Here is a 13,207-nt window from a genome sequence, read left to right on the forward strand (position 1 = left end):
CTGGAATCTGAAAACTTACGATTCAGTCTTGGAAATTTGTGATTCGCACTCCTAAGTTTGTGCTTTGTACTATTACGTTTGTGTTTTGCTCCCCTAAAGTTGCGATTTGCACTCGCAAAATTTGTGATTTTCCCCTTGTAAAGTAATAAAGTTGTAACTGAGATTTATTTCTCATAAACTAGGATTCTCCCAGATGAAACATCTGAAATCGAATTAACCTTTAAACCAGAGAGAAGATTAAAAACTGTCAAAGTTCTTCTTATTTTAGTCACTTTTACCAAGATTTTGTTCCTTACGGTTTGTTGGAGAAGCTGTAGGGGATTCATCTGGAGTCAGGAGCTGTGCTGACCCCTGGTGGCCAGGGAAGGAACAACAGGTCTTAAAAACAGCATACGAGTGTGATTGCACAAAAACGTTTATTTTCAGCATCTCAGAGAACATTTCAACACATCGCTCAGAGACAAAACTGCATTTTTTCCTTCTTAAAAAAAAAGTCTGACTGACGACAAAGAGCTTCAACGAAGAAAAGTAGCTAAATAATTGGAATAACACGGACGAGCACGGTGAGGAGAGTTTGGTTTCCAACGTTAACAAGCAGACAAAGTGGAATAGAAAAAAAAACATCTGAAATCACAACTTAACACAGAGAAATGCTTCTTTTGTGCTCCTTTTATTGTGAAACTCTCGACTAATCAAGCCTCAGCTCGCCCTCATGGGACCATATTAGCTTCTGCTAAAGTGACAAACTCCCCAAAACATAAACGCAAAACAACAGAACGGTACTTCTACATCATAAAATGCTTTTTTTTCCCTCCATTAGGAGTTCCTTCAGTGCTGGGGAGAGTTTGTAAGCCCAGTGACATTAAACACCTCTGCAAACATTGAACACAAACATACACAACCATTCAGTTTAAGGTTCTTTAAAAATGACTCTATAATTTGTCTTCATACGGCATTTGCTCTCATAAGTGCTCTTAAATAATTCGTCTCGTAAGAAAATCACAGAAGTATAAAAACAAAGGAGGCAAATCTGTAAATGCATTTTATTGATTGTCTTCTTCTTAAATGAAACATCTGTGTTTGAGAACATTCAACACCAAATCCTAACATTTCCCATTTGGTTTCTGAGTTGGAGCTAAATGCTAAACGCAGCTATCAGGCCAGAAACATGGCGGCCGCGTTCGCGTCTCTGCGGCTACCCTGTAGCAGCGTTTATGGTCTGTCACAGTGGGATGAAGGAAACATGGCAGCAGCTCTAAAGGTTAGGCTGTTCACACCTGCTGCTGTCGTCCATTTAATGGAAACTGGATCAGTTAAAGTCGGAACATCATTTTGGAACGCCAGCTGACATATCTGGACTCAAAGACAAATGGTTCAAATGCAAAAGTCTAAAAAAAGACCCGGAATACCTCCCTCCTATTAAAAGAATGTACATGTTTAAGAGCAAACTGTGAAGTACGGTGGTGGCAGCATGATGCTGTGGGAGTGTCATAGAGAGGAAATCATTAGGATGCATGGAAACGACTCCACGACCATTTAAACTAAAATTATAGCCTGAAAGGAGAGCGTGTGACACTTGAAGCAACCAGTTTAAACTGGTTCCAAGATGCTTTTTAGGTTCTTATACATTTTAAAAGCAGGATAGTAAATCTTCCTCCCTCATTAAAACACTTTAATACTTTAGATCTGCTTTCAGGATTGTTTTACTGCAGTTGGAGTGAAGAAAGCAAAAATATTTCTAGGGAAATATCTTGGTCCATCTCTGGTTTGTTAATGATGAGGAGAAGCTGCTCAGAGCTGGAATCCATTAAATCTCAGAACCGACCCAGTAGTGAGGAGATCACCAGGTGTGAACAGCCTCCTTGTTGCATATAAAGTGTCTGATTCCTTCCCAGGAACCTGGATTGAAAAGGTCAACCGACAGAGAGTCCTGACTTATAGGAAGAGATCTGCTGCTGTTTGAGACCTGCTAATAAGCTAGCACCACAACCTAAAACTTCTTTATTTAACAGTCAGTCGTGGTTAAAAGAACTAAAACCAGTTTGAATTGTAGAGTTTTATGTTAAATGATTTCAGCTTCCTGTCTGTTTCTAAAATGATGAAACCTCGACTACAGAAAAACCCCAAGAACAAAACTATTGTTTCCAGAGATTTAGAGAAGAAAGTAGCACTTAAGGTCCGAACATACTGGTTTCATCCAACTTTTTAGTCTCTGATCCGACTTTTTCCCACGTCACACTGACTGATATACAGAGCGGCTCCAACTAGGCAGAATAAGCAGATCTGTGCTGATTATTTTCACTTCTGTCTCTTTGTTGAACACAGATTAAAACATTTGACTTGGATTATGAAAAGCTATTAAAATGAATAATAAAACAAAACAGCAGCGCAGCTGTAAAGCAAAGCCCCACTTAATAGGACTGAACAGCATCTTAAACCAGGACAGATCCTTTTTATTAAAAACATGAGATCCTCATTGAAAGAAAGGGAAAACGCAGCAGTAAAGCCTGCTGGACGGTTTATTATTAGTAGGAGGTGATTGTCAGAGAAAGATCTGTCAAGTTTATCGACGGTTTTGTTTTTCTTTCTTTTCATAAATAGGGGAGAGAGACGAGCTTCTATTACCTGCTCTGTCTGCCCCTCGTTATTTTGTTTTTTTGCAAGGCTCAAACAGGATCACCACTTTATTGTTTTTCTGTCTTCCTGAATTGCTGTCATGGGTAAAGTTTTCTATTTTGATTGTTTTTGCAGGAGTCTGCAAAAAACTCCACGACCTACTCCAACACGATTTTCCTTCAGATCAGACGCATTTGGTGTGTTCAGGCTTAATGATTAGATGCAGCAGTATTCATCATAATAGTGTCCGCCCCTATGAAAGATTTCTGTCTTGAGGAATACCATGCCAAGGCAGAAGGAACAAGAATCTCTAAAGGGCAGATTAGACTTCTGCAAACGCACACATCAAATGCCGCTTGGGTCTGGTCGCGAACCAGCTTTGCTGGTTTGCTTCTGCTCCGTCGGTCTGGAATTTCTAGGGATGCACAGCAGTTTCCAAACCACAAGGGGGAGCCTATTCGAGAACTCAAGAGAACTTCAGCGGATGCTCACAAGAACTTTGGCAGTGCCAGCGGGAGTGTTTATCTTTCAAACAACCATCGCGTGTCTGCAAGTCACGATCATGGAGATGGATCTAGAGTTGCTAGACATTGAAGAGGAACAGGTTCTATTAATGGAGTTGGTAAATAGACCTATTAACCTTTTCATCGTAGTTCTCCATTGTAGTCGTTCCTTGGTTTTTAAAAATGGCGCCCTGGAACCGAATCGAGAAGGACGACCATAAAGACAGCCGGAAAGGCATACCAAGGACCAATCACAGCTGCTTGAGGTCTGCACGGGTTTACGACCGTCCAACGCATAGTCAGGATTTTTTTAGGTCCATGACGGCGGTTGCAGAACCTCTGCGTGGTCGCACACAGAGACAAATTTGACGTTTGCAGAGGCTATGCGTCAGAAGCAGAAATTGTCCTTAAGAACAACATAGCAGCATGAAGTAGGCTAGCTTATCTGAGGAAACCACAGGAAACCAAAGAAGAGATGTTTGGTAACAATGCAGAGCACAGCTGGCATTTAGAACACTAATAAAGCATGGCGGTGGAGGAGTGATGGTCAGGACCTGAACTCCTCTGTTTACTGAAGTGTCCTACAGCTAAAAGTGAAGTGGAACAACAGACACAAAAGCAGCTGCTGATCTACAGAACCGCTGAAACATAAATGAGGTCGTACCAAAGTGAAGGACTCCCCTTAAAGAATGCCATGCAGCAAATCAATGTCTAAAAACCTCAGTGAAATCCAACGCACCCTAAAGTTAAGTTACTTTTAACCACGACTGAATCGAACCGGGAGATACTATTTTTTTTTTGTGTGTGTGTGATATCTGATATAGATTTAAAATGAAAACTAAACAGCTAGGTCCTATCTTCTGCTGAGGGTTTGAATACGTTTGGTTTTTCCCATTCGGCAGAGTTTGTTTCCTGGACAAGGCATCAACCGGAGCTTCTACGACCATCTCGGCTCAGGAAACGTTAAAAATGCTTTTGAACTTTTCTGGAACAAACCGGGTCGTCTCTGACCGAGTCTCTTACCAGAAAACCAGGATGAACCTCAAAATGCAGCATCAGCGTTTCTACGCTCCTGTTCTTCTGTTTTAAGAACTTCCAGAAGAAGAAGAAGTTTATTTTTATAGATTTCTCTGTGTGCATTTAAAGCCCCCAATACTCTTGATCGTTTTTCCGAACAAAAAGAAACGGCGGTGAGCATAAAATCACTTTGAATAAAACATTTAGATACTGCAGATTGTTTTAAAATCTCCAACTGGGGTTGGTTTTCCTTAAATATCTTCTGCTAAACGACAAAGATGCTCCACCTGATCTCCTGTCCCCGTTTGCTCCATGTGACCACATTAAACTCTCCACTAAAGCTTCTTGTTTAGTAGATTTAAATGAGTCTAAGCCCTGCAGATTATCCCAGGCTGCGGGGATATTAAACCAACATCTGTTTGCATAAGAGGACCTTAATCTTAAAAGGTGGACCAAAAGCAGCAGCGATGAGGACGGAGAACCTTCTCAGACTTGTTCCAGGTAGCATGAAGACGCTTTGAACCGTTTCAGGAAGAGGCGTCCTCTTGGACGTTTTTCTTCACCACAGCAGTGAACAGAGAATGTCTTTTAAAGAGGATCAGATCCTCATCGTTCCATGTAAAAAAAACAAATAAAGCAGGTCCGTCTGCCCCACCTCTGCTCTGTGTCGTCCAATCAGAGGAAGAAACCAGATTTCTGGGGGTCTGGTAGGTTGGAGACTCCGTCGGTACACGACACGGCGATGTCGCACGCCTCCACGCCGTTTCTTCCAGGAATTAGACACGTCCTGATGTACCCTCCGTTGGCAGAGCTGAGGAGGCATCCGTTCTCCACCTGGAAACAAACACAGACGTTCAGAAAGATTTATACCTTTCCTTCAAACCCCTCCAGGCCGACCAAAAATTGATGAAAATCAGCCTTTTTCTATTGGTTTTTGACAAAAACGAATGAGACTAAGTGTTTTTACATTGTCATAAATATTGTTCAGAATGACTCACATACGCCAAAGTCGGCGCAATTAAAGTCGAGGGATGGCGGGCGCTCACAGCGAAGCAATTTTTTGAATAACTTAAATCCACAGAGATTTAAAAACAAATTGGATGATCCGAGACGATAACGGACACAACAACTAACAAGAAAAACTTGGTTGTATCTGCCAGGGTTGGAACATTCTTCCAGATGATGGTTTTTTCCAGGATTTTTCCATGGTTCCTGGAAGAAACAGTTTCTTCCAGTTTATTCCGGAAGAAACTTGAAAAGTCAAATTGACTGGAAAGTTTAGGTTCTTTTGGTGAATATTTTGACTTCATCAGCCCCAAATCCAGTAATAACATTGAGGTGGGATTCAATGTCTATAAACCAGGGAGGAAAGCATAGCAGAAGAAATGAAAGAAGAAGAAAAAGCCACCTGGTGGAATCTGAGTTTGGCTACAACTAACAATTACTTTGCATATTGATTAATCTGTCAATTATTATTTCAATTAATAATCGTATAGCCAAAGATTCCTTACAGAGGACTTTTTACTAAATCAAACCAGATGTAACTAAAACGTATCCACTTGATGAGTGGATGGATAGTATGGAAGAGGATTAGGGCCACTGAGAAAATAAAAAAGTGAACTGATTTTTAAATATTATTTCAGTTTAATATGCGAAAAAAAGTCAGAATTCTGACTTTAATCTCAGAATTGTGGATCTTAATGTAGATGGGCACCATTAGGGAAGAGATGCGGAGCACTCAGCTTCACTGACAAAGATGTGAGTTGTTTGGGAGGAACAGGAACACATTGGTGGAAAATGACGGAATAAGGCGACTTTTTCATTAATGGAAGAGCAGAAGGTGATTAAAGCAAGAGAGCAAGCTTAGTCTCTAAAACAGACATGGCTACGGCTTGATGCTAACATGTTTGTTAGCTGTCAGAATTCAGAGTGAGTCAGAATACTGAAAAAAAAACGTCTGAATTCTGAGAAAAAAAATCAGAATTTTAAAATTAAAGTCAGATTTCTGATATCAAAGTCAAAATTCAGAGAAAAAAACTCAGAATTCTGACTTTTTGTCTCAAATTATACTGAAACAAAATAAAAAAATCAGTTAACTTTAAAAAAAAAATGTCAGTGGCCCTAATCCTCTTCCGTAGGATAAAGCATATTGCAGATGAAAACATTTTTTTTTATCTTAAATGCAAAATGTTTACTTTTTTAAATTTTTTTTTACAATTTTGATATAATTACAGCTCTAAGTGGGTCGCTCAGTCAGCTAAAGTTGTGTTTTAGAGTCCCTATACTCTAGTTAACAATAAATCGATTACTAAATTAACTGACAATTATTTCAATAATTGATTAATCACGATTAATCTGATTAATTGTTTCAGCCCTAAATGTATGCATGAAAACCTTTTCTCACAATTTAAAGGCTATTAGTAAATTCTTTCACATATTCATTCATCTAGATTTGTATTATATATACTTAATATACACCAATATAAAAATTATATAAATTCTTAATTTTTGTCACTGTATTCTGATAAAGATTTCTCCTCATGTAGCCTGGTGGATATAGCGTGATGACTTTTCTATGGAACTATTTCTCCTAAATATGATCTATTACCAGGACTTTCTTCCAGTTTCTTCCACTTGTCAGGAAGAAACAGATTTCTCATCCCTGGTATCGGCTGCTGGGCCTTGCAAGGCCCCAAGAGATCCTAAAGCATCTAGACATTTAGGGACAACTTTAGCTGCCTTCCTCATGGCAGTTGCACACCAGTTTGGTGCAATAAAAGTTCAGACTTTTGTTAATTCATCTGTTTTCCATCTATTCCTGTAGATAAAGCTTTAAAACCAGTGTCCTGCTCCGTGTGTACTGTATGCATCTCCCTGCAGAGACAGTTTCAGTGCTGTGAGCCGTGTTTCCATGCACCCCCCCATCCTGTGTTTGCAGCATTAGGTAATGATGACAGATAAATTGTAGGTCAGCGGCGCTCATGCCTGACTGGCCCGCATGCCAGTATTTTTCTTTCAGCGACAGCCACTGACCCTGAAGAATAACAGAAAAGGCTGAATGCAGCGGGGAGGAGGAGATGCCTGCTGGGCCCGGCCGCCTCTCTGGGCTCATCCCGGCCTCACTCTATTCATTATTGTACTCGCTTTCTCTGCCGCTTCGCTGTCCCGTTCTCGCTCATGATTCATTCCATCTTTACCCAGATCTGGCAGTTTGTTTGTTCTGCTCAAACGCTGCTGTCATGCACGGAGAGACCACACCGGCGATGAGAGAACAGGAAGGCCAGGCTGATCCAGGACAGTTAGTAAAACTAAAAATGATGAATTTCTTTAAATAACACCAGATTCCTGTCTGTGTTTCTGCAGGTTGAGCACCAAGCTGTGATTGAGGAGAAGCGTAAATCATAGTTTTTTTTTTTATTATTATAAAACAAATGCTAAATAGATCACCGATCCAAACTCTGGATCCTTTGAGGCTAAAAACTGCAATCAAAGTCTGTTTATGGACCCAAAGATTACTTTAACAAACACATGAAGGCAATTTCTAAATCCATGTAGTAAAATCATGAGACACTGTTTAAATTGGCTCATATCTCACTTTGCAAAGTGGGGCAACTTAACTGCTCATTTTGTGATGATTAATCTAAGCAACTATGGGCCGGATTTATCAAGATCCAATTTGCGTGCAGTAATTTGCGCTCGCAAACTGGAATTTTGCGCGAGGGGCTGAACCATGGTTTGTGGGTGATTTAACAAGAGCGATTGCGTAACTGGTGGCAGGTGCAAAACTGTTGGAGACGCCCCATTTAAATGATGGTTTTGCGCGTTTGGTGGTTTGCGGCAAAGTAGTTTGTTGTTTGTGCAAACTAGTGCATTAAGAAATTTTTATCTTACAGTGACACCCCCTCCAAAAAAAAAAAAAAAATTATATATATATATATATATATATATATATATATATATATATATATATATATATATATATATATACACGTTGGCAACCTTTATTCCCTAAGGTGGTATGTGGCTGAATTTCTACTTCACTGCAGTACAGTAAAAAAAAAAAAAAAACAAAAAAAACTGGTGTTTTGTATTGGCCTGTAGAAAAATGCACATACCAAATGGCTCACAAGAAGTGACTGTGGATGAGATGACTGTGCATATGCATCCCCGCAGCATTGGCATGTTGCTCCACAGGTGCAGAAGGGAGGCCGGGTTCTCCGTTAGGGCGTCCTGTCCGACATTTAAAACGTTGGACAGCACTTCTGAAAACGAGATTGGGAAATCCCAGATGCAAAAAAGTCCAATGTTGCAAGGAGTTTTGTGATATCTGGTATTGCGTGGGTCCTCCTTGTGGCTGGCTCCAAATCCATTCGGAGTTCCTCCAACAGCTCCAAAATGGCAATGCTGGATAAACGATATGTTTTGATGATCGTTTCTTCGTTCATTCCATAAATATTCACACGGAGTGAAAAATGCGTTCTCTGCGTCTCCTTACTTCATTTCCATGTCTCTTTCTTGCGGCAATAACCGCTGCCATGTGTGCGCAATTACGCATACAGACCATTTGCACCTTCTTTTGAAACGTGCAAATATAGAGTCAGATACCGTTAGCAAAATTGCTTTCAGTTTTGATAAATCACTTTGCGAGTGCTAAATTAATATATTTACATGTTCTCCTCCCACAAGACGCACTTTTGCGTGTAAACGCCCCATATTGAAGATTCATTGCAGAAAAAGTACTAAATGGATAAGAGGCGCTATTTAGCACGTTTTAAAGACCAAATCCTTTTAGCACGCTGTTGATAGATCAGTTTGTACATTTTTTAGCGTGCGCAGTGAAATAGCTCACGTTTTTATACACGCAAACCTTTGATAGATCCGGCCCTATGTATCAAACATGAAGTCCCACCAGGAGTTATTCTTTAGCAACTTTTATTCAACATCTTCATTTTTCCCCTAATTAATGTTTAACTATTTCTCAGCATAAAGCTAGGCGGCTGGAAGTACAAACAGGAAGTACGGTTTCGTATCGGTTTTTGGGGAGTGGTTAGGGCACCTAGTGGAATCCTGAGGTTATGAGTTCGAGCCCCACTCACACAGACACCTTTAAGGCTGATTTATACTTGGAAACCAGGTTGTCTGCATAAGGCAGTGAACGCAGAGACGTCCATGCCTCTTCTGCAGACACTCTTGTGCACCTCTCCAAAATTGCAGGTGACCGCAGACAGTGCTGCAGACAGGAGGCCTCTTATTGGTCAAATCTACATCTACTCTAGGTACCAAGTACCTTACCGGCTACAGAAGCTGTTCATATGACCAGATGGACCAGATAGAAGAGCGAGGTGCGCAAGAACACTGGGACCCTTTTCCCACCTGGATCCCCGCTCTTTTCCTCATGTCCCTCCATTGTCGATACCCTAACCTCCTCGAACCCACAGCTAGCCCGATTGCGTTGTGGTGTGGAATAAGATTCAACATAAATCAAAAAAATCTGCATCATACCTGCGACACCCTGCTGTGGGAATATAACCAGCCCTTAAACCCCACACTGCTCCCCAGGCCCTGCACAATGGCACAATGGCAGCCCAAGGCTCCAAGGGCATAGATTAAATGCAGAGACTTATTTTGTTGCTCTGTACTTGGGACAGCGTAATGACAATAAAAACACTGGGTAAAAAAAAAAGAAGATAAAATTCACTGATATCACACGTGAAATATACGCTGATTACTCTTGACTTTTCAGTGTTAAACAGTCTTTAATATTCACTAAACTGAATCAATACCACAGAAACCAAAGGGAAACGCGGCTCACAGCTAAATCTGTATCTATATATCAATGAATGCTGCACATATTTCTATTATCAGTAGATGTAGAAGGTCTGTGTTAGAGATATGTCTGTTATACTCTTACTCTTTTTGTATTTCTTGGGTTGTGTACCAATGAACTATTATGATGTATAATGTGTGACATATTACTGTTCCAGAGAGGTGTTGCATAAAAAGTATAGGTCAACTCTCAGGAAAATGGCTCAAGCTTAACGAAACCAGGAGGTTCTCGGATCATTTGACCGCAGGACATTTAAATGCAAATTGACCTGTTCACTGAGGCTGCAAATGGAATTGTATTTCTTGTTTCCTATTGCTTTAGCGCAACCTCAGCTTGTGTAACTAGGGACCCCCCCTCTGACTTTAATAAATAGCAAGGAGAAAGCTGAAGACTCTCCTCGCGAGTAAAAATAATTCTGACTCTGTGCGTTTCTTTCCTTGTTTTAAAGTGTTTCAGGTGTTAGAGCTGACAGTCTGAGACTAAATGAATCAGGAAAAATATTGCTGGATTCCTGACCAACTCCAGGAAATCATCCCAGCAACCATTCAACTGGAACCTTTTCTGAGACGTTTCTCGTTTACAGCAGCATTTCAGTAACTGTCAGCCACCGTGTGCAGGATCGGGGCTAAACCTTCCTGCCCGGTGATCCAGGAATCCTGCAGCGCAGCACTGGAGCCAATCAGGACAGTCCGAGCAGAAGTCAGGATTATTCACAGAATGAACATAATGTGATTCCACTCAGCAGTCAGTCAGCAGCATAAAGCCAAGCAGAGCTTCGTCTAGGATGTGAAATCTCTGGATGTAAAGTGACTGAGCGTCTCTCCCTCATCGTATTTACATGACATGTCCTCTTTCATCATGGCGGTTAACTCTGAGCTCCCCGCCGGCCCCAGGCCGCCACAGCCGACTCAGAAATCAAATAATCTATTTTCCCAACAGGGAAATGGAGCAGCGCAGAGCTGCAGATCTTTTTGATATTTGGTTGGATTTCCATTCTATTGAGATATCAGACTTTGAAAGTTTAAATTCACCAAACTGAACTCTACAACTAAAATGTGAGTTATTTTTAATCTAATAAAATAAACTGGGAATGTAGAGTTAATCCCTGACCTAACAGGAAGCCAAACATCCCATCATGTTAGCGTCGCCTCCTGACCTCTCACCTTTCCGTCGGCTGCAGGGCTGAACATGCTGCAGCTGAGCGCCGGCAGAGAGACGAGCTGCGGCGTTTCATGCACCCCACAGTTCGCCGACGCCTGTCTCTGCGGACCCAGATGTGCTGGCTGCAGCGCCGTGGTGACAACGCCCAGACGCTGACAGATTTCCGCCGCCGTGCCGCCGTTCAGCAGACCGGTGCAGCCGTCCAAAGGGTTGGAGATGCTGTAATCTGGGAGGAAAGCTGAGCTCTGCTTTGGGATGTGAGATCCGTTCTGGAAACCCGGTGAAGCTGTGCTCTCCGTGTTTATCTGCAGCTGCCAGGGGGACTCCAGATGTGGGTCTAGATGCTCAGCGTCCAGCTGTGGATCTATGACCTGGGTCTGATGATGGTTCTCCACCCAGAGACTGTCGGATAAACTGATTGGATTGTCGGCTTGCACCACAGCAGGATGTAAGGGTGACTGGAGATGCTGCTGCATCTGCTGGGACAGCTGGACGATGGGCTGCCTGAAGGCGCTCTGGTCCAGAGGGGGAGCAGGTGCCAAGATCGGCTGCAGGGCGGCAGAGTCCGCAGCCTGGCCACCGCTCCCTGGCTCACCCTGCAGAGTGTCCTGGACGTATGTGAGGATCTCGTTGTTGGTGAGAAGGTCGCTCAGAGAGGGAACGTGACTGGGATCCAGCTCCACCTGCATCATCCGCTCGTCCAGCAGCAGCAGCTCCAGGTCGTCGGCGTTGAGGCCCAGACTCTCCAGAGCGGTGAAGAGCTCGCTGTTGGAGCAAGCGTCGTCTCCGTCCAGGGACAGAGAGTCCAACGTCGACAGAAGAGGGTCGAAGCCGTCCCCGTTGCACGTCCCAAGCTGCCGGTTGGAGACGAGGTTCCAGCTGCCGCTGCTCAACAAGGCGTCCGACTCACCGGGACCGCCGCCGTGGAAGAACGTCCGAGGCTCCGCATCCGGCTGGCAGACGTACACGGACTCATCCTGACTCATCAGCGCCCCCAGCAGAGAGTTAGGGTTGAGTTCATCTGAGGAGCTCTTGTCCATTTTGCCCTTCTTGGACTTGCTGCCTCTGGCTTTACCGTGGGACGGATCGGGGAAGCCGTGCAGCGGGTGGCTGGTTTGGTACAGGAGAGCCTCTCCGGTGGCAAAGGTGAAGGGGAGGTGCATAGATCTCTTTCTCAGGTGTTCTCCTCCTTCCTCCTCCCTGCAGATGAACAAACAAAGACATCAGTGAAGGAAAACCCTGAAGAAAAGTGGGAGGATAAGAGAGAAGCACTGACGCCAAAGGCCTCTGGGTGGCGATGATGTAGTCCGGCTTCCCGTTCTTGTAAACCAGCCGGGCGTTGGCCTGGACCCACTTCCATCGGTTGTCTTTGGTGAGCAGCCGGAAGACGGTCAGGCCACTTTCACCAGTCTTTATCACTGAAACCACAGCGGAGAAGATGTTGAAGCATCTCTATTTGGGACTCAAGCGATGTTAGACCAACAATCATCAAAGCTTCTGTCACAGGATGAAAATAACAGCAGAGAAAAAGTCCTTTTTCTTTCTGTCAGAGAATAAAATCCTCATCCTGTGCATCAAACTGTCCTGATCCATTTAAAAGCCTAATTTTATGCTGCATTTCCCTCTATTTAACAGAATCTTTAACAGCATCCTTCTTCGTTCTGCCGGGTCTGCATCCATGCATTTATCCAAACACTAGTGAAGAGACGCAGCAGGGGCTCCATCAGTTCAAAGCCTGCATTACAGCCTGCACCACCAGCAGCAGATGTCACAGTAATGAGAAGAGCAGAGGTCTGACCTCAGCCGCAGTGACAGCTGGGTCACAGGGGTCCACAGCGGGTGGAGAACCGGCTCGGCTTCACTGCCGCAGACTCAAAACCAGTCCTTCCTAAAACGCCAGTGTTGGCATCGGAATTAAGATTTTTTTTTTTTATAATCGACTGAATTATTTTCTTAGAAAGGTTTGATGCTGCTGCAGGGATCAGGGAACAGAACTAGACTGGTTTACGTCATGTTTATGGACCAATTCCAGTATATTGGTGCGTCATTATGGTTCACAGACTGGGATTTGAATGAGAAAGAA

General features: G+C 43.0%; 1 protein-coding gene across 1 annotated transcript in view; it reads right to left on the bottom strand.

The window, feature by feature from the left end:
• Positions 1–397: 397 nt before the first annotated feature.
• The window catches only part of LOC119791444 (aryl hydrocarbon receptor-like), a 35,940-nt gene continuing 23,130 nt past the window's right edge, over positions 398–13,207 (bottom strand). The window contains exons 9-11 of the mRNA XM_038297529.1: positions 12,401–12,542; positions 11,127–12,324; positions 398–4,970 (exon numbers count right to left, since the gene is read on the bottom strand). Coding sequence (XP_038153457.1) covers positions 4,812–4,970; positions 11,127–12,324; positions 12,401–12,542 — 1,499 coding nt within the window. The 3' untranslated portion in view covers positions 398–4,811. The remainder of the gene's footprint in view (positions 4,971–11,126; positions 12,325–12,400; positions 12,543–13,207) is intronic.

The sequence above is a fragment of the Cyprinodon tularosa genome, unplaced genomic scaffold (genome assembly GCF_016077235.1).
Source record: "Cyprinodon tularosa strain WSP-4 unplaced genomic scaffold, ASM1607723v1 ctg39, whole genome shotgun sequence".
Lineage (NCBI taxonomy): Eukaryota > Metazoa > Chordata > Actinopteri > Cyprinodontiformes > Cyprinodontidae > Cyprinodon > Cyprinodon tularosa.